Genomic DNA, 24,207 nt, shown 5'->3' on the forward strand with positions numbered 1-24,207 from the left:
GTTCAGGAAGTTGTCTGCTGTGCCAATATGTTCCAGGCTCTTTCCCACTTTTTCCTCTAAGTGGCTTAGTGTCTCTGGTTTTATGTTGAGGTCTTTAATTCACTTGGATTTGAGTTTTGTGCAAGGTGACAAATATGGGTCCAGTTTCATTTTTTTATACATAGACCTCCAGTTAGACCAGCACCATTTGTTGAAGATGCTATCCTTTTTCCAGTGAATGGATTTGGCTTCTTTGTCAAAAATCATCACTCTTGAATCTTAAAATTATAATGGTGTAGCACTAGTTCCCATCCTTGTGTTACATTTACTAACAAAGATTAATTTTATTTTTTAATAAAATGTTAAAAGAGTTTATTTTCCTGAATGGGTTTTGTGTCTAATGTCACAATAGGAGTTCTTATCTGGCCTTAACAAAATTATGTAACATTTGGGGGCAAAGATCAAGCCAAGGAGAGCTGCACTGGAAGCCAAGATAGAGAAGACTTCCATAGCCACCATGACCTTCCCCTTTGTGCTGTGGTAGACAGGGAGGAAGGTGACCCAGACACAGAAGAATACCTGCATGCTGAATGACAGGAACTTGGCTTCGTTGAAAGTGTCAGGGAGATTTCTGGACAAGAAGGCCATGGTGTAGGTCCCAAGTGCCAAGGAGCAGAGGTATCCCAGGACACAGTGGAAGGCAACTTCTGAACCCTTGTTGCACACAAGGATGATGTGACCATGTTCAGCATGAGCATCTTGATCAATGAAGGGTGGAGAGGTAAACAGCCAAACTGCACAGAGAACAGTTTGTATCAGTGTGCAGATGGGAATGATGAAGTTAGGGGCCCTTGATACCATTAACCATCTCACCATTCTAGCTGGAACAGTGACCTTGAATGCAATAACCACTGTAATAGCTTTGGCTAAGACTGAGGAGAGAGCCACAGTGAACAAAATTCCAAATGCTGTCTGCTGCATGATGCAGGTGGCTGTGTTGGGCTGTCCAATGAAGAGCAGGGAACTGAGGAAACAGGCTATGAGTGTCAATAACAGGATGTAGCTGAGAGCCCGATTATTGGCCTTGACAATGGGTGTGTCTCTGTGCTTCACAAAGACGAAAAGTACCATAGCTGTGAGTACAGCTAAGAACAGTGCTGTGGTGGTGAGAGCCATCCCCATGGGGTGTTCATAGGCCAAAAAGGTCACAGATTTCTGGAGGCAATGGTTCTTCTCTGAGTTAGCATAATGACTTTCTGGACACTTCACACACTGATCCATATCTGTCCAGAAAAAAAAGTTACTTTGACTTAATCCTCAGGTGTTCCTTTTCTCTTAAGCTGCTATTCAGCCTCAGATCATTGAAATGCTTCCTGAGTTGTCTTCCTTTATTGTTTCAGAGACGAGTATTTAAATATTCTATGAATCACTTCAAATCAATACAGCCAGCCCTCTTTGCCTATGTTGTCAAAATCAAAGAAACACAATGCTTTTCCTTTTTTGTTTATTTTACCTTAATTTGTGACTTTTTTGCATATGTTTTATAATTTGTAAGTAGCATTTATAATTACATTGTATAATTTTCCTTTTATTATGACATACTATTATGAAATAATGACAAGTCTGGATATGTATTTTGTACATTATGGCTAATATTTTTTAAATGCTTCAAATTTGGTATCCACATTTAATTATTTTCAAAAATACCTTTGTTTCTCTAATTTAGTTTATACTCTGAATGATTTTGAAATAATAAACACCCTCACATTTTTAATCTTAAATTCTTCACTAATGATATGTTGCTACATTTAGCTATAGCATTATATATATATTTTTATTAATTTATTCATATTACATCTCGATTGTTAGCCCTTCCCCTGTTTCCTCCCATTCTTCTTTCCCTCCCATTTCTCCCCTTCTCCCCTCCCCTATGTCCGTGACCTAGGGAGACCCCCTCCCCCTATATATGCCCTCAGAATATCAAGTCTCTTCTTGGTAACTAGCTATCCTTCCTCTGAGTGCCACCAGGTCTCCCCATCTGGGGGACATGGTCAGAAAAGGGGCACCAGAGTTCGTGTGAGAGTCAGATCTCACTCTCCACTCAACGGTGGAGAGTATCATGTTCGTCGGCTAGGTCTTGGTAGGGGTTCGAAGCTTACTGCCTATATTCTCCTTGGCTGGTGCCTTAGTTTGAGGAGGACCCCAGGATCCAGATCTGCCTGTCATGAAGTTCTTCTTGTAGGTTTCCAGGACCCTGTGGGTCCTACAATTTCCTCTTTCTTCCATGCTACTCTTGCCTAAAGTCTCAATCAGATATCCTCTCCTCTGACCCACTTTCTTGGTAAGTAAAGATTTTCATGGTACGTATCCCTTGAACTAGTGTTTTGATATAAGTGAGTATATACCGTTTGTCTCTTTTTGCTTCTGGGTGTACTCACTCATTATGATATTTTCTAGATCAATCCATTTGTCCACAAATTTCGGGAATTCCTCATTTTTAATAGCTGAGTAGTATTCCATCGTGTAAATATACCACAGTTTCTTAGTCCATTCTTCTACTGAGGGACACTTAGGCTGTTTCCATGTTCTGGCTATTATGTATAGAGCAGCTATGAACATGGTTGAGCATATGTCCCTGTTGTGTGGTAGGGCATTTTCTGGGTATATTCCAAGGAGTGGGATAGCTGGGTCTTGAGGAAGCCCTATTCCCATTTTTCTGAGAAAGCGCCAGATAGCTTTCCAAAGTGGTTGTACTAGTTTGCATTCCCACCAGCAATGAAGGAGTGTTCCTCTCTCTCCACATCCTCGCCAACATGTGGTGTCATTTGAGTTTTTTATCTTAGCCATTCTGATGGGTGTAAGGTGGAATCTCAGTGTCGTTTTGATTTGCATTTCTCTGATGACTAACGAGGACGAGCATTTCTTTAAGTGTTTTTCGGCCATTTGATATTCCTCTGTTAAGAACTCTCTGTTAAGTTCCAAGCCCCATTTCGCAACTGGGTTGTTTGTTTTTGTGGTGTTTAATTTCTTGAGTTCTTTATATATTTTGGATATTAAACCTTTGTCCGATGAAGGGTTGGTGAAGATCTTTTCCCATTCTGTAGGCTGTTGCTTTGTTCTCTTGACAGTGTCTCCTGCCTTACAGAAGCTTCTCAGCCTCATGAGGTCCCATTTATTAATTGTCGACATTAAGGCCTGGGCTGTTGGTGTACTGTTCAGGAAGTTGTTTCCTGTGCCTATGTGTCCCAGGCTCTTCCCCACTTTTTCCTCTAACTGAATTAATGTCTCTGGTTTTAAATTGAGGTCTTTAATCCACTTGGACTTGAGTTTTGTGCATGGTGACAAATAAGGGTCTAATTGCATTTTTCTACATGTAGACATCCAGTTAGACCAGCACCTTTTGTTGAAGATGCTATCCTTTTTCCATTGAATAGATTTGGCTTTTTTGTCAAAAATCAAGTGAGCAAATGTGTGTGGATTAATCTCTGGGTCTTCGATTCGATTCCATTGATCCACCAGTCTATTGCTTTGCCAGTACCATGCTGTTTTAATTACTGTTGCTCTGTAGTACAGCTTGAGATCAGGTATGGAGATTCCTCCAGAGGATCTTTTGTTGTATAGGATTGTTTTTGCTATTCTGGGTTTTTTATTTCTCCATATGAATTTGAGAATTGATCTTTCAATATCTTCAAAGTATTTTGTAGGTATTTTGATAGGGATTGCGTTGAATCTGTAAATTGCTTTTGGTAAGATGGCCATTTTTACTATGTTGATTCTCCCGATCCACGAACAAGGTAAATCCCTCCATCTTCTCATGTCATCTTCAATCTCTTTCTTCAGAGGTTTGAAGTTTTTTTCGAATAAGTCCTTCACTTGCTTGGTTAGAGTTACTCCTACATATTTTATAATGTTTGTGGCTATCGTGAAGGGAATAGTTTTCCTAATTTCTTCCTCTGCCTGTTTGTCATTTGTATACAGAAAAGCTACTGACTTTTTTGAGTTTATTTTGTATCCTGCCAATTTGCTGAAGGTGTTTATCAGCTGCAGGAGTTCTCTGGTGGAATTTTGAGGGTCACTTATATACACTATCATATCATCTGCAAATAGGGATAATTTGACTTCTTCCTTTCCCATTTGGATCCCCTTGATCTTCTTTTGCTGTCTTATTGCTCTGGCTAGAACTTCAAGAACTATATTGAAAAGATAAGGGGACAAGGGGCAGCCTTGTCTGGTTCTTGATTTTAGAGGAATTTCCTTGAGTATCTCTCCATTTAATTTAATGTTGGCTGTTGGTTTGCTGTATATGGCCTTCATTATGCTTAGATAAGTGCCTTGTATTCCCGATCTCTCCAAAACTTTGAACATAAATGGGTGTTGGATTTTGTCAAATGTTTTTTCTGCATCTAAAGAGATGATCATGTGGTTTTTCTCTTTCAGTTTGTTTATATGGTGGATTACATTGATGGATTTCCGTATGTTAAACCATCTCTGCATGCCTGGAATGAAGCCTACCTGGTCATGGTGAATGATGTCTTTGATATGCTGTTGTATTCGCTTTGCGAGAATTTTGCTGAGTATTTGTGCATCAATGTTCATAAGAGAAATTGGTCTGAAATTCTCTTTTTTTGTTGGATCTTTGTGAGGTTTAAGTATCAATGTGGCTGTGGCCTCATAGAAGGAATTTGGTAATAATCTGTCCATTTCTATCTTTTGGAATAGCTTGAATAATATCGGTATTAGCTCCTCTTAGAATTCTGCACTGAAACCATCTGGCCCTGGGCTTTTTTTGGTTGGGAGATTATCAATGGTTGCTTCTATTTCTATAGGTGAAATAGGGCTATTTAGTTTGTTTATCTGGACTTGGTTCAATTTCGGCAAATGGAATCGGTCAAGAAATTTGTTCATTTCCGTTAAATTTTTGAATTTTGTGGCATAAATGCCTTTAAAGTAGGTCTTATGGTTCTTTGTATTTCTTCAGTGTCTGTTGTTATGTCTCCTTTTCACTTCTGATTTTGTTAATTTGGATAGTGTTTCTCTGTCTTTTAGTTAGATTGGCTAACGGTTTGTCTATCTTGTTAATTTTTTCAAAGAACCAACTCTTGGTTTTCTTGATTCTTTGGATTGTTCTCTTTGTTTCTAATTTATTGATTTCAGCCCTGAGTTTGATTATTTCTAGGCGTCTACTCCTCTTGGGTGTTTCCGCTTCTTTTTTTTCTAGAGCTTCCAGATGTGTTGTTAGGTTGTTTATGTGGGATGATTCCTTTTTCTTTTTGAAGGCACTTAGTGCTATGAATTTTCCTCTTAGCACTGCTTTCAATGTGTCCCACAAATTTGGGTATGTTGTTCCATCATTTTCATTGAATTTCAGGAAGTCTTTATTTCTTCCCTTATTTCTTCTGTGACCCATGTGTCATTAAGTAGAAAGTTGTTTAGTTTCCATGTGTTAGTATGCTTTTTGCTATTTCTGTTGTTGTTGAAGTCCAGCCGTAGACCATGGTGATCTGATAAGATTCAAGGTATTATTTCAATCTTCTTGTATCTATTGAGGTTTGCTTCATGACCAACTATGTGATCAATTTTAGAGAACGTTCCATGGGGTGCTGAGAAAAAGGTATAATCCTTTGCATTTGGGTGGAAAGTTCTGTAGATATCTGTTAGATACATTTGATTCATGACATTGGTTAATGAGGCTATTTCTCGGCTTACTTTTTGTTTCAAAGACCTATCCTTGAGTGAAAGAGGGGTGTTGAAGTCTCCCACTATTATTGTGTGGGTATCAATGAGTGGAGCAAGCTTTGTTAATAACTCTTTTACAAATGTGGGAGCCCTTGTATTCGGAGCATAGATGTTCAAAATTGTGATGTCTTCTTGGTTGACTTTACCTTTGACGAGTACGAAGTGACCATCCTCATCTCGTTTGATTAATTTTGGTTGAAAGTCTATTTTATTAGATATTAGAATGGCTACCCCAGCTTGCTTCTTGTGACCATTTGCTTGGAATATTTTTCCCCAACCTTTTACTCTTAGGCAATGTCTGTCCTTGTGGTTGAGGTGTGTTTCTTGAATGCAGAAGAATGTTGGGTCATGTTTATGCATCCATTCTGTTAGTCTGTGTCTTTTTATTGGAGAGTTGAGACCATTGACATTGAGAGATATTAATGACCAGTGATTGGTAAGTCCCTTCATTTTTGGTATTTGTAACAGTTGAGATTTTGTGAGGTTGTGATTTTGCGATGGTATATTTACATATTTCCTATGTCGTTTTGGTTGTAGTTTGACCAGTTGGGATGGAGTTTTCCTTCTAATAGCTTCTGTAAAGCTGGATTTGTGGCTAGGTACTGTTTGAATTTGCTTTTGTCATGAAATAACTTGTCTTCTCCGTCAATGGTTATTGATAATTTTGCTGGATATAGTAGTCTTGCCTGGTATCTGTGTTCTCTTAGGGTTTGCAGCACCTCTGTCCAGGCCCTTCTGGCTTTCATGGTCTCTGCTGAGAAATCAGGAGTAATTCTGATTGGTTTGCCCTTGTATGTTACTCGGCCTTTTTCTCTTGCCGCTTTCAATATTTTTTCCTTGTTCTGTATATTTTGTGTTGTTATTATTATGTGGCGGGAAGATTTTCTTTTCAGGTCTATTCTATTTGGTGTTCTGTAGGCCTCTTGTATGCTCATACGCATCTCTTTCTTCAAATTGGGAAAATTCTCCTCCATTATTTGATTAAAGATGTGTTCTGGGCTGTGGGGTCGGCTGTCCGGTTTCTCCTGTATCCCTATTATTCGCAAATTTCATCTTTTCATGTGGTCTTTTAATTGTTGAATGCTCTGTGTCAGGAACTTTTCAGATTTAGCATTTCCCTGAATGGTTGTTTCCAGTTCTGCGATTGTATCTTCAAGTCCTGATATCCGTTCTTCCATTTCTTGCAATCTGTTAGAAAAGGCCACCTTTGAGATGCTTGCTTTCCTCTTTGCAGCCTCTTGATCATGTTTTTCTTCTGTGTGTTCCTGCATCATAGCTTCCATTTTTGTCTTCATGTCTTGGACTGTTTTAATGATTTCCATCATCTGGTTATTTATATTTTTCTGAAATTCTTCAAGTGCCTCTTTATATGTCTCTTTTAACTCTTCAGCCCTCTTATTTGCCTCCTCCTGCATTTGTTTACAGATTTTATTTGTTTCTTCCATTATCATCTTCTTTACTAAGGACTTGAGGTCATTTTCTTGCCTATCCATTGCTGTTAGGTTCTCTAGGTTGTTTTCATTGGGAATGTTGGAATCCGGAGATGCCAAACTGTTTTGGTTTTTGAGAGGATTCTTACGCTGCCCTCTTGTCATTTTGATGGCTCTGGTGTTGGAAGGTATTTTGTAGTGACCTTCGCTGGTTGAGAGTGGTTAATTGATGACTGATTATAGGTTAGGTGCTCTTGCCTGTGGGGATCAGGGGGTATTTTTTGTGGAACAGGTAGGTGATCCGGTTTCACTCCTGGTGGTTTTCTTCTGCCCCCTGGGCTCCAGGCTGAGCCAGCCAAAGTAGATATCTGTTTGGACTTTACTGCTGTAATTCAGATCAGCAGTCTTGGGACCTAGAATAAGGTCCGCACACAAATGTTCTGGCTGAGTAGGTTGATCTCAGCTGCCTGTCCTTCCTGTGGATTTGCAGTCAAGACCCCAGGTAGATCAGATCTTCTGGGGGTGTAACTGTCTTTTAGCTCTGCCCCTATACCCTGTAGCAGTGTCCAACCTCACCCAGTACTATATGCCTAGAGGGACCAAGGTCGCTGTTGGTCAGCAATTAGGCACTGCAAGCAAGACCCTCTTTTCAACTCCCAATAAAGTGAGAGTGTCTGCCTTGCTCGGCCAGGATCTCCACTGGACACTCACATTCAGGGAGCAGGGAGCGCTGTGCCAGGGCCTTGGGGCTGGGCAGTTAGTAAGACTGGCTCTGCAGGGCTCTGGTGGCCACTTGTGGACCCAAATCTTTCCGCCTGGGTATGTGGGTCCCCCTCACACTCTGGGTCAGCAATTAGGCACTGCAAACATGACCCATCCATGTCTAGTCTCCCGATAATGTGAGAGTGCCTGCCTTACTCAGGCCAGGATCTCCCGCTAGGCTCACAGGGAGCACAGGGCCAGCTCAGCTGGTCTCTCTCTCTCGTTCCGGTAGCAGGGAGTGCAGTGCCAGGGCCTTGTGGCTGGGCAGTTAGTAAGACTGGCTCTGCAGAGCTCTGGCAGCTGCTCACGGACCCAAATCTTCCTGCCAGGGTATGTGGGCCCCCTCACACTCTGGGTCAGCAATTAGACACTGCAAACTCGACCCATCCACTTCTCGTCTCCCGATAATGAGAGAGTGCCTGCCTTGCTCGGGCCAGGATCTCCAGCTGGGAGCTCACCTGTGGGAGCGGGGAGTGGGGAGCAGAGCTTAGGACCAGTGCCTTGCGGCTGGGTAGGGACAAAAGGGTTGTAGAGCTCTGGTGGAAGCCCGCCGACCCAGGTCTTCCCACAGGGCAAATAAGTTCAGCTATAGCTCTGGGCAAGACCCACGTCTCCCGATGGGTCTGTGGAAGCAGCTCAAGGTGATTTCTCACTGCCACTGTTTGCAGGCTCAGTCCGCTGTGATTGGTGTTAAGTTTGGCCGCGGATGGCCATGGAGCTATAGTCCCACTATAACTGTCTCTGTTGGGTCCCGCCGCCTGTGTTTTCAGTCCGCCTAGGTGGGATGGCCAGTGAGCTGCTGTCCCACTATAACTGTCTCTGTTGGGTCCCGCAGCCTGTGTTTTCAGTCGGCCTGGGCGGGTGACCTCTGCAGTTTGGGGTGGTGCCAAAAGAGGAATCCTAGGGCAGATTCACCTTCTTCGCTGAGATTGCTCTGGCTGGGGACTCTGGAAAAACCCCTCCCCAAACAGCGAGTCTGTGCTTTATATACAGGCTGCAGTTTGCATGTGGATTCTGTCTCAGAGTTTGGGGAGTGCATTTAGCACCTCCCGGATGTTGCCTGACCTGGGGGGTAGGCCCCCTGTTTGGTCTGAGGCCTTTGGGGCCCCACTCACCTACAGTTCTCAAAGACCAGCAATCTGTTGCTCCTCCTATGTCTTTGGTCTCCACGGAGTAGATCAGATACATGGCTTAATGGTCGGCGCCATCTTGGAATCCCCCGGGACTTCATAGTTTTTAAAATTATAATTGTCATAAGATGCGTCTTGCTTCCCGTTGTGTCTCTTCATAGGCTTTCAAAGGCAAAGGCGCGCAGTACTATCGCCTTTGTGCATGGATCTCATCTTGCAGCATTGGTGAACCCTCCTTAGTTACAAACGGGTCATATTGTTATTTTGACTCTTGTTTTAGGTTTTACTTGTGAGGTGAGGCTCCGATCGCATTATATTTTTAACATATTTAGAGAGAACTATTTAAATATTTCTAGTTATTCCAAACAAAGTTTTGAATACTCTATGCCTAAGCATTTTGATTTTTATCTTGACATAAAAACTTTTATGTTGAATAATGTGGTAGGCTGCAGATTGGAAAAGATATTCAGCAATACTACCTCTGACAGTGGGCTAATGTCCAAAATGTACAAAGAACTCAAGAAACTAAAGCTTGAGCAGCCAGATAACTTAATCAGAAGTGGGGTACAGATTACAACAGAATTCTCAACAGAGGACTCTTGAATCCCTGAGAAGATTAGGGAAGTCCTTAGCATCATTAGACATTATAGAAACTACTCTGAGTTTCATCTTACACTTGTCAGAATGCCTAAAATATAAGACTCAAGAGAATACACATGGTGACCTTGATGTGGAAGAAGGAGAACACTCATCCATTTCTGGTGGAGGTGCAACATGTACAGGCACTTTTGAAACCAAACTTGTGCTTCATCAAAAAATTGGGACCAGTTCTACCTCATGACCCAGCTAAACCACTCTTGGGCATACACACAAAAGATGGCCTACTGTACAACAAGGGCATTTGATTAGCTATGTTTATAGCAACCTTATTCTTTTTTTTTTTAGCAACCTTATTCTTAATTGCAAGAACAGAACATAAATATGGTTGAAAATTGGGAATAGGGTAGGAGACAGATTTTGGTGGAAACTGAGGATGGGGATTAGATGTGGAGAAGTGAGGGTGGGAGGCCAGATGTCTTGGAGAGAGAAGAGAAACTGTGGTGGGGTATCACTGAGATAGGCTAGAGTCCTATGACTGGATAGGTTTCTCAGAGGATGTGGGAGTGACTCTAGCTAAGACTCCTAGTATCAGGAGTCATGGAGACTGAAGAGGCCACCTTCTGTCTAGACAGGACTTGTGGTGGAGGGAGAGAAACAACAATTCACCCACCAAAACTTTACACCAGGTTTGCCCTGCTGATAGGACATGCATTGACAGAGTTGGAGCTGAGATTGAGGCAATGTCCAACCAATGCCTAGCACACCGAGACTCCCCCCCTGCACTGGGGGAGGCTTACCCCTGACACTATTCATGATATTCTGATATGCTTGTAGATGGGAGCCTAACACAGCTGTCCTTGGAGAGGTTCCACACAGCAGGAGGTCAAAACAGATCCTGAGACTCACAAACAAACATTAAGCTGAGCACAGAGAGCCTTGTGGAAAAGTAGGGTTTAGGATAGAAAGACCTGGAAGGGAAAAGAATGCCATAAGAATATACACAGGGTCAAATAACCTAGGTCCACGGGGTCATATAGAGACTAAAGCCCCAATCAATGACCATGCCTGGACTGGACCTAGGCCACTTACACACATGTACACAATTGGCAGTTTAGTCTTTATATGGGACCCCTAGTAAGGGGAGCAGGATCTGTCTCTGACATGGACTATCTGGCCTGCCTTTTGACAACTTCAGTCTGGTGTAGCTGCCTTGCCCAGACTCAGTAGAAGAGGATACACAGAGTCCTGGTGTGTCGGCGGAGGAAATGGGATATTTTTATGGGGGGACTTTATCTGGAGGGTATGAAATAGGAGGGACAGACAGGAAATAGGAGATAAGATGAAATTGATGGACGGCATGAGAACAAAGAAAGCTAGAAATGAGGGACATTTGAGGGGCAATGTCAAAACCTAATGCAGTGGAAACTTCCTATAATATATGAAGGTGATCATAACAAAGACTCCATATATGAGGGAGAGATAATCCCAATTATCCATCTCTTGCTAACAAATTAAGCTTCCAGTACTGGAATTGGTTTTCATGAATTTGATTTGTTGGATAAAAAGGTGCTATGAGGGGGATCCAAGATGGTGGCTAGCAGTGTGGACCGCGTTTGGAGGCTCCAGTGAACAATTCAGGGAATTGCACAGATTTCTGAGCCAGGAACACCGAGGTCAGAACATCACGGCAGCAGGAGTGCTCCACGGTTAGGAGGGACCAGGGTGCAGAAGACCTGCGTGCTCTTGCACACGGGAGGAGCGTGGATTTTCTCTGATCAGAGCGGCAGCGGCAGAGGCAGCAGCACCAGCGGCACCAGCAGCGGTGGCTGAGGTTTGCAGCTCATAGCCTTCGGGTGGAGGCGATTGGTGTGGTGGCTGGTGGGAGTTGCTGTGGGAGAGGGGACTAGGGGCAGGATTTGGGTCGCGTGGAGCCTTTGGACCAAGACTGGACTCGGCGGACAGTTCAGCCCCAGAGTCCTGGGTACTGGCCCAGCCCAGCAAGCAATTCTGCCCGAAGTACTAACTGAGTTTCGTCCACAGCTCCCCTGCTGTGGCACAGGCTTAGTGGAGCACGCAACTCCACACTAGGCAGCACCTCAGCTCAGCGGCAGCTCCCCTGCGGTGACACAGTCGGGGCAGAGCACTTGGTTCCACCACTGGTGCTAACTCAGAGCAGCCACAGTTCTCCTGCTGTGGCGCAGGCTTGGCCGAGCACTCAGTAACACCCTAGGTGCCACCTCAGCTCAGCGGCAGCTCCCCTGCGGTGACACAGTCTGGGCGTAGCACTTGTTCCACCACTGGCGCTAACTCAGAGCAGCTGCAGTTCTCCTGCTGTGGCGCAGGCTGGACAGAGCACTCGGTTCCACCAGCTCTAAGACTCTGGTTGGACACAGTGTGCAGTTTGAACCCAGAAATCCTGGCTGAGATTGGTGGACAGTTCAGGCCCTGAGTCAATAACTGACCACAGCACGCACTTTGGGCCAAGAGGCCCTAGCTGAGCTTGGTGCGTAGTCCCAGCCCAAAAATTCTGGCTGGACCCTGTATGCATTTTGGGCCCAGAATTCCTAGCTGAGCTTGGCAGATAGTTCAGGCCCTGAGAATCTAGCTGAGTTCAGCCCGTGGTTCGGGCCCAGTGTTCCTTCTCTGGACTTGGCAGGGAACACAGAGGCTGTGGATACCTTGGCCTGACCCAACGCTCATTCAGAGACCCAGAACAATTGCAGGATCCACAGCACAGGGGGGCTGAAGATCACTGGCTGTGAGAGACCAGAACAACAGGGCTAACCTCCTAACATCCACACCAGTGAAGCTTTGAGCTCCCAGTCTAGGGAAATCGTGAGAAAACAAGTGAATCTATCGTCAGACACCCTCCATCCAACTCTGGAAGCTACCCAACAAAAACAAAGATGGCAAGATGTCTAAAGGACAACAAAAAAGCATACGCAAAAAACCCCAAAACAACATGGCATCTCCAGTTTCCAGCTATCCCAAAGAAAACAACCCAGAGAACTCAAATACAATGGAAATACAAGAAAATGACCTCAAATCCTTAGTAATAAGGATGATAATGGAGGAAACAAATAAAATTCATAATCAAATGCAGGAAGACCCAGACAAATAGGTGAGAGACATAAAAGAAGCACATAGAGTGGAACTGGAAAAATTGCAGGAAAATGCAAACAACCAGATGAAAGAAATAAATAAAACGGTTCAAGCTCTGAAGACCTATAAAGAGGCAATGGAAGAAACTCAGGAATATACAAAAAATCAGATGAAAGAAATAAAAAAATCAATTGAAGATCTGAAAATGAAAATGGATTCAATGATAAACACACAGACAGAAGAAAAACGAGAACGTGAGACCTCAGAGAAGAAGGCGAGCAACACAGAGGTGAGCTTTTCTAACAGAATCCAAGAGATGGAAGAACGAATCTCAGGGCTAGAAGATACAATCACAGATATTGAATCAACCATTAAAGAAACTGCCAAATCTTGAAAACTCCCGACACAAAACATCCAAGAAATTAAGGACACCATGAAAAGAAGAAATTTGAGGATAATAGGCATTGAAGAAAGAGAAGACATCAGACTCCAGGGCCCAGAAACTATTCTCAACAAAATCATAGAAGAAAATTTCCCCAATCTAAAGAAAGAAATGCCTATAAACATACAAGAGGCCTACAGAACACCAAATAGAATTGACCAGAAAAGAAAAATTGCCCGCCACATAATAATCAAAACACAAAACATTCAGAACAAAGAAAAAATATTAAAAGCTGCAAGGGAAAAGGGCCAAATAACATTTAATGGTAAACCTATCAGAATTACACTCGACCTCTCAGCAGAGACCATAAAAGCCAGAAGGGCCTGGACAGAGATCCTGCAAACCCTAAGAGAACACAGATGCCAGGCCAGACTGCTTTACCCAGCAAAATTATCAATAACCATTGATGGAGAAAACAAAATATTCCAGGACAAAAACAAATTCAAACAGTACCTATCCACAAATCCAGCTTTACAGAAGGTACTAGAAGGAAAACTCCATCCCAAAGGGTCAAGCTACAATCAAAACTACCCAGGAAATAGATAACTATCCCATGGCAAAAACACAACTACACAAACGCTCGACTGGAAACAACATCAAAATTAAGACTCTTAAAAGTCACTGGCCATTAATATCTCTCAACATCAATGGCCTCAATTCTCCAATAAAAAGACACAGACTAACTGAGTGGGTACATAAACAAGACCCAACATTCTTCTGCATTCAAGAAACACATCTCATCCATAATGAAAGGCATTACCTCAGGGTAAAAGGTTGAAAAAAAAATATTCCAATCAAACGGTCACAAGAAGCAAGCAGGCGTAGCCATTTTAGCATCGAACAAAATAGACTTTCAACCAAAATTAATCAAAAGGGATGAGGAAGGATACTTCATACTCATCAAAGGTAAAGTCAACCAAGATGACATCACACTTTTGAACATCTATGCTCCCAATACAAGGGCACCAACATTTGTAAAAGATCTGCTAAAAAAGCTTAAACCACACAGCGATCCCCACACAATAATAGTGGGAGATTCCAACACCCTACTCTCACTGAAGGATAAGTCATTGAAACAGAAACTAAGCCGAGAAATAACATCATTAACCAATGCCATGGGTCAAATGGATCTAACAGATATCTATAGAACCTCACAAAGACTCACCAAAGAAAGAGAATTTCAGACCAATTTCTCTTATGAACATAGATACAAAAATACTAAATAAATTACTTGCAAAACGAATACGGGAGCACATCAAAGATATCACTCATCATGACCAAGTAGGCTTCATTCCAGGCATGCGGGGATGGTTTAAGATACGGGAATCCATCAATGTAATCCACCATATAAACAAACTGAAAATAAAAAACCACATGATCATCTCCTTGGATACAGAGAAAGCATTTGATAAAATTCAACACCCATTCATGTTTAAAGTTTTAGAGAGATCGGGGATACAAGGCACTTTCCTCACCATATTAAAGGCTATATACAGCAAGCCAATAGCCAAAATCAAAATAAATGGTGAGATACTCAAGGAAATTCCTCTAAAATCGGGAACAAGGCAAGGCTGCCCACTCTCTCCATATCTCTTCAATATAGTACTCGAAGTTCTAGCCAGATCAATAAGACAACAAAAGGAGATCAAGGGTTTCCAAATGGGAAATGAGGAAGTCAAATTATCCCTATTTGCAGATGATACAATAGGGTACAGAAGTGACCCCCAAAATTCCACCAGAGAACTCCTAAAGCTGATAAACACCTTCAGCAAATTGGCTGGATACAAAATTAACTCAAAAAAGTCTGTAGCCTTCCTATACACAAATGACAAGCTTGCAGAGGAAGAAATTAAGAAAACCACACCCTTCACATTAGCCACAAGCAATATAAAATGTCTAGGAATTACCCTAACTAAGCAAGTGAAGGACTTGTATGAAAAAAAAATTCAAAACTCTGAGGAAAGAGATTGAAGATGACGTGAGAAAATGGGATGATCTTCCTTGCTCATGGATCTGGAGAATTAACATAGTAAAAATGGCCATCCTACCAAAAGCAATCTACAGATTCAATGCAATCCCTATCAAAATAACCACACAATTTTTTTTATTAATTTATTCTTGTTACATCTCAATGTTTATCCCATCCCTTGTATCCTCCGATTCCTCCCCCCCCCCCATTTTCCCATTATTCCCCTCCCCTATGATGTTCCTGAGGGGGATTACGTCCCCCTATATATTCTCATAGGGTATCAAGTCTCTTCTTGGCTACTTGCTGTCCTTCCTCTCTGTGCCACCAGGTCTCCCCCTCCAGGGGACATGGTCAAATGTGAGGCACCAGAGTATGTGAGAAAGTCGTATCACACTCTCCACTCAACTGTGGAGAATATTCTGACCATTGGCTAGATCTGGGAAGGGGTTTAAAGTTTACCTCCTGTATTGTCCTTGGCTGGGGCCTTAGTTTGAGCGGGACCCCTGGGCCCAAATCTGCCTATCATATTGTTCTACTTGTAGATTTCTAGGACCCTCTGTATCCTTTTATTTTGCTATTCTCCCATGCGTCTCTCATTTAGAGTCCCAATAGGATGCCCTCACCTCTGTCCCAGTTTCCTGGTAAGTGAAGGCTTTCGTGGGACATGCCCCTTGGGCTAGTATGCAGATATAAGTGAGTATATACCATTTGATTCTTTCTGCTTCTGGGTTAACTCACTCATTATGATCATTTCTAGCTCAATCCATTTATCCACAAATTTCGGGAATTCCTTGTTTTTAATAGCTGAGTAGTATTCCATAGTGTATATGTACCACAGTTTCTTTATCCACTCTTCTACTGAGGGACACGTAGGCTGTTTCCATGTTCTGGCTATTATGAATAAGGCTGCTATGAACATGGTTGAGCAAATTTTCTTGTTGTGTGCTGGAGCATCTTCTGGGTATATTCCAAGGAGTGGAATAGCTGGGTCTTGAGGAAGCCCTATTCCCATTTTTCTGAGATAGCACCAGATAGATTTCCAAAGTGGCTTTTCTAGCTTGCATTCCCACCAGCAATGAAGGAGTGTTCCTCTCTCCCCACATCCTCGCCAGCATGTGGTGTCGCTTGAATTTTTGATCTTAGCCATTCTGATGGGTGTAAGATGGAATCTCAGAGTTGTTTTGATTTGCATTTCCCTGATGACTAATGAGGTTGAGCATTTCTTTAAGTGTTTCTCAACCATTTGATACTCCTCTGTTGAGAATTCTCTGTTTAGTTCCAAGCCCCATTTCTCAATTGGGTTATTCGGTTTGGTGGTGTTTAATTTCTGGAGTTCTTTATATATTTTGGATATTAGACCTTTGTCCGATGTAGGGTTGGTGAAGATTTTTTCCCAGTCTGTAGGCTGTCGCTTTGTTCTCTTGACAGTGTCTCCTGCCTTACAGAAGCTTCTCAGCCTCATGAGGTCCCATTTATTAATGGTTGACATTAAGGCCTGGGCCGTTGGTCTTCTGTTCAGGAAGTTGTCTCCTGTGCCAATAAGTTCCAGGCTCTTTCCCACTTTTTCTTCTAAGTGGCTTAGTGTCTCTGGTTTTATGTTGTGGTCTTTAATCCACTTGGATTTGAGTTTTGTGCAAGGTGACAAATATGGGTCCAGTTTCATTCTTTTACACATAGACCTCCAGTTAGACCAGCACCATTTGTTGAAGATGCTATCCTTTTTCCATTGAATGGATTTGGCTTCTTTGTCAAAAATCAGGTGACCATATGTGTGTGGATTCATATCTGGGTCTTCAATTCGATTCCACTGATCAACCAGCCTGTTGCTGTGCCAGTACCATGCTGTTTTAATTCCTATTGCTTTATAGTACAGTTTGAGATCAGGTATGGAGATTCCTCTGGAGCACCTTTTATTGTACAAGATTGTTTTAGCTATTCTGGGTTTTATGTTTTTCCATATGAAGTTCAGAATTGAACTTTCAATGTCTTTAAAAAATTGTGTAGGTATTTTGATAGGGATTGCATTGAATCTGTAGATTGCTTTTGGTAGGATGGCCATTTTTATTATGTTAATTCTCCCGATCCATGAGCAAGGAAGATCATGCCATCTTCTCAGGTCATCTTCAATCTCTTTCTTCAGAGTTTTGAAATTTTTTTCATACAAGTCCTTCACTTGCTTACTTAGGGTAACTCCTAGATATTTTATATTGCTTGTGGCTAATGTGAAGGGTGTGGTTTTCCTAATTTCTTCCTCTGCAAGCTTGTCATTTGTGTATAGGAAGGCTACAGACTTTTTTGAGTTAATTTTGTATCCAGCCAATTTGCTGAAGGTGTTTATCAGCTTTAGGAGTTCTCTGGTGGAATTTTGGGGGTCACTTCTGTACCCTATTGTATCATCTGCAAATAGGGATAATTTGACTTCCTCCTTTCCCATTTGGATACCCTTGATCTCCTTTTGTTGTCTTATTGCTCTGGCTAGAACTTCGAGTACTATATTGAAGAGATATGGAGAGAGTGGGCAGCCTTGCCTTGTTCCCGATTTTAGAGGAATTTCCTTGAGTATCTCACCATTTATTTTGATTTTGGCTATTGGCTTGCTGTATATAGCCTTTAATATGGTGAGGAAAGTGCCTTGTATCCCCAATCTCTCTAAAACTTTAAACATGAATGGGTATTGAATTTTATCAAATGCTTTCTCTGCATCCAAGGAGATGATCATGTGGTTTTTTATTTTCAGTTTGTTTATATGGTGGATTACATTGATGGATTTCCATATATTAAACCATCCCCGCATGCCTGGAATGAAGCCTACTTGGTCATGATGAATGATATCTTTGATGTGCTCCTGTATTTGTTTTGCAAGTATTTTATTTAGTATTTTTGCATCTATGTTCATAAGAGAAATTGGTCTGAAATTCTCTTTCTTTGTTGAGTCTTTGTGAGGTTTAGGTATCAATGAGACTATGGCCTCATAGAATGAATTTGGTAATTTTCCATCCATTTCTATCTTTTGGAGTAGCTTGAAGAGTATCGGTATTAGCTCGCCGTTAAAGGTCTGGTAGAATTCTGCACTGAAACCATCTGGCCCTGGGCTTTTTTTTGGTTGGGAGACCATTGATGATTGCTTCTATTTCTGTAGGGGAAATGGGACTATTTAGTTTGTTTATCTGTTCTTCATTCAACTTTGGCAGGTGAAATTGTTCAAGAAAATCGTCCATTTCCCTTAGATTTTCAAATTTTGTGGCGTATATGCCTTCAAAGTAGGATCTTATGATTCTTTGAATTTCTTCAGTGTCTGTTGTTATGTCTCCCTTTTCATTTCTGATTTTGTTGATTTCAATACTGTCTCTCTGCCTTTTAGTTAGTTTGGCTAATGGTCTGTCTATCTTGTTGATTTTCTCAAAGAACCAGCTTTTGGTTTTGTTGATTCTTTGGACTGTTTTCTTAGTTTCTAATTTGTTAATTTCAGCCCTGAGTTTGATTATTTCCAGGCGTCTACTCCTCTTGGGTGTTTCTGCTTCTTTTTTTTTCTAGGGCTTCCAGTTGTGTTGTTAAGATGCTTATGTGCGATGTTTCCAATTTCTTTTTAAAGGCACTTAGTGCTATGAATTTTCCTCTTAGCACTGCTTTCAATGTATCCCACAAATTTGGGTATGTTGTTTCTTCATTATCATTGAAATTCAGAAACTCCTTGATTTCTTTCTTTATTTCTTCCCTGACCCAGGTGTCATTTAGCAGAGAGTTGTTTAGTTTCCACGTACGTGTAGGCTTTTGGTTATTTCTGTTGTTGTTGAATTGCAGCCTAAGAGCATGGTGATCTGATAGGATACAAGGTATTATTTCAATCCTCTTGTATCTATTGAGGCTTGCTTTGTGACCTACGATGTGATCAATTTTGGAGAAGGTTCCATGGGGTGCAGAGAAGAAGGTGTATTCTTTCTTGTTTGGGTGAAAGGTTCTATAGATATCTGTTAGATCCATTTGACCCATGGCATTGGTTAATGATGTTATTTCTCGGCTTAGTTTCTGTTTCAATGACTTATCCTTCAGAGAGAGTGGAGTGTTGAAGTCTCCCACTATTATTGTGTGGGGATCGATGTGTGGTTTAAGCTTTTTTAGGAGATCTTTTACAAATGTGGGTGCCCTTGTATTGGGAGCATAGATGTTCAGAATTGTGATGTCATCTTGGTTGACTTTACCTTTGATGAGTATGAAGTATCCTTCCTCATCCCTTTTGATTAATTTTGGTTGAAAGTCTATTTTGTTCGATACTAAAATGGCTACACCTGCTTGCTTCTTGTGACCGTTTGATTGGAATATTTTTTCCAACCTTTTACCCTGAGGTAATGCCTTTCATTATGGGTGAGATGTGTTTCTTGGATGCAGAAGAATGTTGGATCTTGTTTATGTACCCATTCAGTTAGTCTGTGTCTTTTTATTGGAGAATTGAGGCCATTGATGTTGAGAGATATTAATGACCAGTGACTGTTAAGAGTCTTATTTTTGATGTTGTTTCCAGTCGAGCATTTGTGTAGTTGTGTTTTTGCCATGGGATAGTTATCTATTTCCTGGGTGGTTTTGGTTGTAGCTTGACCCTTTGGGATGGAGTTTTCCTTCTAGTACCTTCTGTAAAGCTGGGTTTGTGGATAGGTACTGTTTGAATTTGTTTTTGTCCTGGAATATTTTGTTTTCTCCATCAATGGTTATTGATAATTTTGCTGGGTAAAGTAGTCTGGCCTGGCATCTGTGTTCTCTTAGGGTTTGCAGGATCTCTGTCCAGGCCCTTCTGGCTTTTATGGTCTCTGCTGAGAAGTCGGGTGTAATTCTGATAGGTTTACCATTAAATGTTATTTGGCCCTTTTCCCTTGCAGCTTTTAATATTTTTTCTTTGTTCTGCATGTTTTGTGTTTTGATTATTATGTGGCGGGCAGTTTTTCTTTTCTGGTCAATTCTATTTGGTGTTCTGTAGGCCTCTTGTATGTTTATAGGCATCTCTTTCTTTAGATTGGGGAAATTTTCTTCTATGATTTTGTTGGGAATAGTTTCTGGGCCCCGGAGTCTGATGTCTTCTCTTTCTTCAATGCCTATTATCCGCAGATTTCTTCTTTTCATGGTGTCCTTAATTTCTTGGATGTTTTGTGTCAGGAGTTTTCCAGATTTGGCAGTTTCTTTAATGGTTGATTCAATATCTGTGATTGTATCTTCTAGCCCTGAGATTCGTTCTTCCATCTCTTGGATTCTGTTAGAAAAGCTCACCTCTGTGTTGCTCGCCTTCTTCTCTGAGGTCTCACGTTCTCGTTTTTCTTCTGTCTGTGTGTTTATCATTGAATCCATTTTCATTTTCAGATCTTGAACTGATTTTTTTATTTCTTTCATCTGATTTTTTGTATATTCCTGAGTTTCTTCCATTGCCTCTTTATAGGTCTTCAGAGCTTGAACCGTTTTATTTATTTCTTTCATCTGGTTGTTTGCATTTTCCTGCAATTTTTCCAGTTCCACTCTATATGCTTCTTTTATGTCTCTCACCTGTTTGTCTGCGTCTTCCTGCATTTGATTATGAATTTTATTTGTTTCCTCCATTATCATCCTCATTATTAAGGATTTGAGGTCATTTTCTTGTATTTCCGTTGTATTTGAGTTCTCTGGGTTGTTTTCTTTGGGATAGCTGGAAACTGGAGATGCCATGTTGTTTTGGGGTTTTTTGCGTATGCTTTTTCGTTGTCCTTTAGACATCTTGCCGTCTTTGTTTTTGTTGGGTAGCTTCCAGAGTTGAATGGAGGGTGTCTGACGATAGATTCACTTGTTTTCTCACGATTTCCCTAGGCTGCGAGCTCAAAGCTTCACTGGTGTGGATGTTAGGAGGTTAGCCCTGTTGTTCTGGTCTCTCATAGCCAGTGATCCTCAGCCCCCCTCTGCTGTGAATCCTGCAATTGTTCTGGGTCTCTGAATGAGCTTTGGGTCAGGCCAAGGTATCCACAGCCTTCTGTGTTCCCTGCCAAGTTCAGCCAGGAGCACTGGGACCGAACCACGGGTAGAACTCAGCTAGATTCTCAGGGCCTGAACCATCTGCCAAGCTCAGCTAGGGATTTTGGGCCCAAAATGCACACAGGGTCCAGCCAGAATTTTTGGGCTGGGACTACACACCAAGCTCAGCTAGTGCCTTTTGGCCCAAAGTGCGTGCTGTGGTCAGTTATTGACTCAGGAGCTGAACTGACCACCAATCTCTGCCAGGAATTCTGGATTCAAACTGCACACTGTGTCCAACCAGAGTCTTAGAGCTGGTGGAACCGATAGCTCTGTCCAGCCTGCGCCACAGCAGGAGATCTGCGGCTGCTCTGAGTTAGTGCCAGTGGTGGAACAAGTGCTCCGCCCAGACTGTGTCACCGCAGGGGAGCTGCCGCTGAGCTGAGGTGGTGCCTAGGATGGAACTGAGCACGTCACCAAGCCTGCGCCACAGCAGGAGAACTGCAGCTGCTCTGAGTTAGCGCCTGTGGTGAAACCAAGTGCTCCGCCCAGACTGTGTCACTGCAGGGGAGTTGCCGCTGAGCTGAGGTGGTGCCTAGTGTGGAGCTGCGAGCTCAACTAAGCCTGCGCCACAGCAAGGGAGCTGTGGCAACGCTGAGTTAGTGCCTCAGGCCGAATTGCTTGCTGGGCCGGGCCAGTACCCGGGACTGTGGGGCCAAACTGTCCGCCGAGTCCAGTCTGGGTCCAAAGGCTCCACGCGACCCAAATCCTGCCCCGAGTCCCCTCTCCCGCAGCAATTCCCACCAGCCACCACACCAATCGCCTCCACCAGAAGGCTATGAGCTGCAAACCTCAGCCACCGCTGCTGGTGCCACGCTCCTCCCGTGTGCAGGGGCACGCAGGTCCTCCGCACCCTGGTCCCTCCGAACCGTGGAGCACTCCCGCTGCCGTGATGTTCGGACCTCGGTGTTCCTGGAGCAGAAATCTGTGCAATTCCCTGAATTGTTCACTGGAGCCTCCAAACACGGTCCACACTGCTTGCCGCCATCTTGGATCCCCCAACCACACAATTTTTTAAAGACATTGAAAGTTCAATTCTGAACTTCATATGGAAAAACAAAAAACCCAGAATAGCTAAAACAATCTTGTACAATAAAAGGTGCTCCGGAGGAATCTCCATACCTGATCTCAAACTGTACTATAAAGCAATAGGAATTAAAACAACATGGTACTGGCACAGCAACAGGCTGGTTGATCAGTGGAATCGAATTGAAGACCCAGATATGAATCCACACACATATGGTCACTTGATTTTTGACAAAGAAGCCAAATCCATTCAATGGAAAAAGGATAGCATCTTCAACAAATGGTGCTGGTCTAACTGGAGGTCTATGTGTTAAAAAACGAAACTGGACCGATATTTGTCACCTTGCACAAAATTCAAATCCAAGTGGATTAAAGACCTCAACATAAAACCAGAGACACTAAGCCACTTAGAGGAAAAAGTTGGGAAGAGCCTGGAACATATTGGCACAGGAGACAACTTCCTGAACAGAACACCAACGGCCCAGGCCTTAATGTCAACAATTAATAAATGGGACCTCATGAGGCTGAGAAGCTTCTGTAAGGCAGGAGACACTGTCAAGAGAACAAAGCGACAGCCTACAGACTGGGAAAAAATCTTCACCAACCCTACATCTGACAAAGGTCTAATATCCAAAATATACAAAGGACTCAAGAAATTAAACACCACCAAACCGAATAACCCAATTGAGAAATGGGGCTTGGAACTAAACAGAGAATTCTCAACAGAGGAGTATCAAATGGCTGAGAAACACTTAAAGAAATGCTCAACCTCATTAGTCATCAGGGAAATGCAAATCAAAACAACTCTGAGATTCCATCAGAATGGCTAAGATCAAAAACTCAAAAATTCAAGTGACACCACATGCTGGTGAGGATGTGGGGAGAGAGGAACACTCCTTCATTGCTCATGGGAATGCAAACTAATACAGCCACTTTGGAAATCTATCTGGTGCTATCTCAGAAAAATGGGAATAGGGCTTCCTCAAGACCCAGCTATTCCACTCCTTGGAATATATCCAGAAGATGCTCCAGCACACAACAAGAAAATTTGCTCAACCATGTTCATAGCAGCCTTATTCATAATAGCCAAAACATGGAAACAGCCTAAGTGTCCCTCAGTAGAAGAGTGGATAAAGAAACTGTGGTACATATACACTATGGAATACTACTCAGCTATTAAAAACAAGGAATTCCCGAAATTTGTGGATAAATGGATTGAGCTAGAAATGATCATAATGAGTGAGTTAACCCAGAAGCAGAAAGAATCAAATGGTATATACTCACTTATATCTGCATACTAGCCCAAGGGGCATGTCCCACGAAAGCCTTCACTTACCAGGAAACTGGGACAGAGGTGAGGGCATCCTATTGGGACTCTAAATGAGAGACGCATGGGAGAATAGCAAAATAAAAGGATACAGAGGGTCCTAGAAATCTACAAGCAGAACAATATGATAGGCAGATTTGGGCCCAGGGGTCCCGCTCAAACTAAGGCCCCAGCCAAGGACAATACAGGATGTAAACTTTAAACCCCTTCCCAGATCTAGCCAATGGTCAGAATATTCTCCACAGTTTAGTGGAGAGTGTGATATGACTTTCTCACATACTCTGGTGCCTCACATTTGACCATGTCCCCTGGAGGGGGAGACCTGGTGGCACTCAGAGGAAGGACAGCAGGTAGCAAAGAAGAGACTTGATACCCTATGAGAATATAGAGGGGGAGGTAATCCCCCTCAGGAACAGTCATAGGGGAGGGGAATAATGGGAAAATGAGGGGGGAGGAATGGGAGGATACAAGGGATGGGATAAACATTGAGATGTAACAAGAATATATTAATAAAAAAAATAAAATATAAAAAAAAGGTGGTATAACAATCCTCCAAAACCCAGGGTTTTCCCAAGACAGTAGGCAGATCTACAAAAACTGACAGTAAGCCCCCATTGCTGAAGACAACACTACACAATGCATTGAACACGGAGAGGTCAAAATGGTACTACATGTTACCC

At 42.4% G+C, this 24,207-nt stretch overlaps 1 protein-coding gene across 1 annotated transcript in view; it reads right to left on the reverse strand.

Moving 5' to 3' along the window:
• Positions 1-351: 351 nt before the first annotated feature.
• LOC127197761 (vomeronasal type-2 receptor 116-like) overlaps positions 352-24,207 on the reverse strand; it is a 55,506-nt gene continuing 31,650 nt past the window's right edge. Inside the window, exon 6 of the mRNA XM_051155698.1 lies at positions 352-1,262. Within this exon, the coding sequence (XP_051011655.1) occupies positions 352-1,262 (911 nt within the window). The remainder of the gene's footprint in view (positions 1,263-24,207) is intronic.

The sequence above is a fragment of the Acomys russatus genome, chromosome 13 (assembly GCF_903995435.1).
Source record: "Acomys russatus chromosome 13, mAcoRus1.1, whole genome shotgun sequence".
NCBI lineage: Eukaryota > Metazoa > Chordata > Mammalia > Rodentia > Muridae > Acomys > Acomys russatus.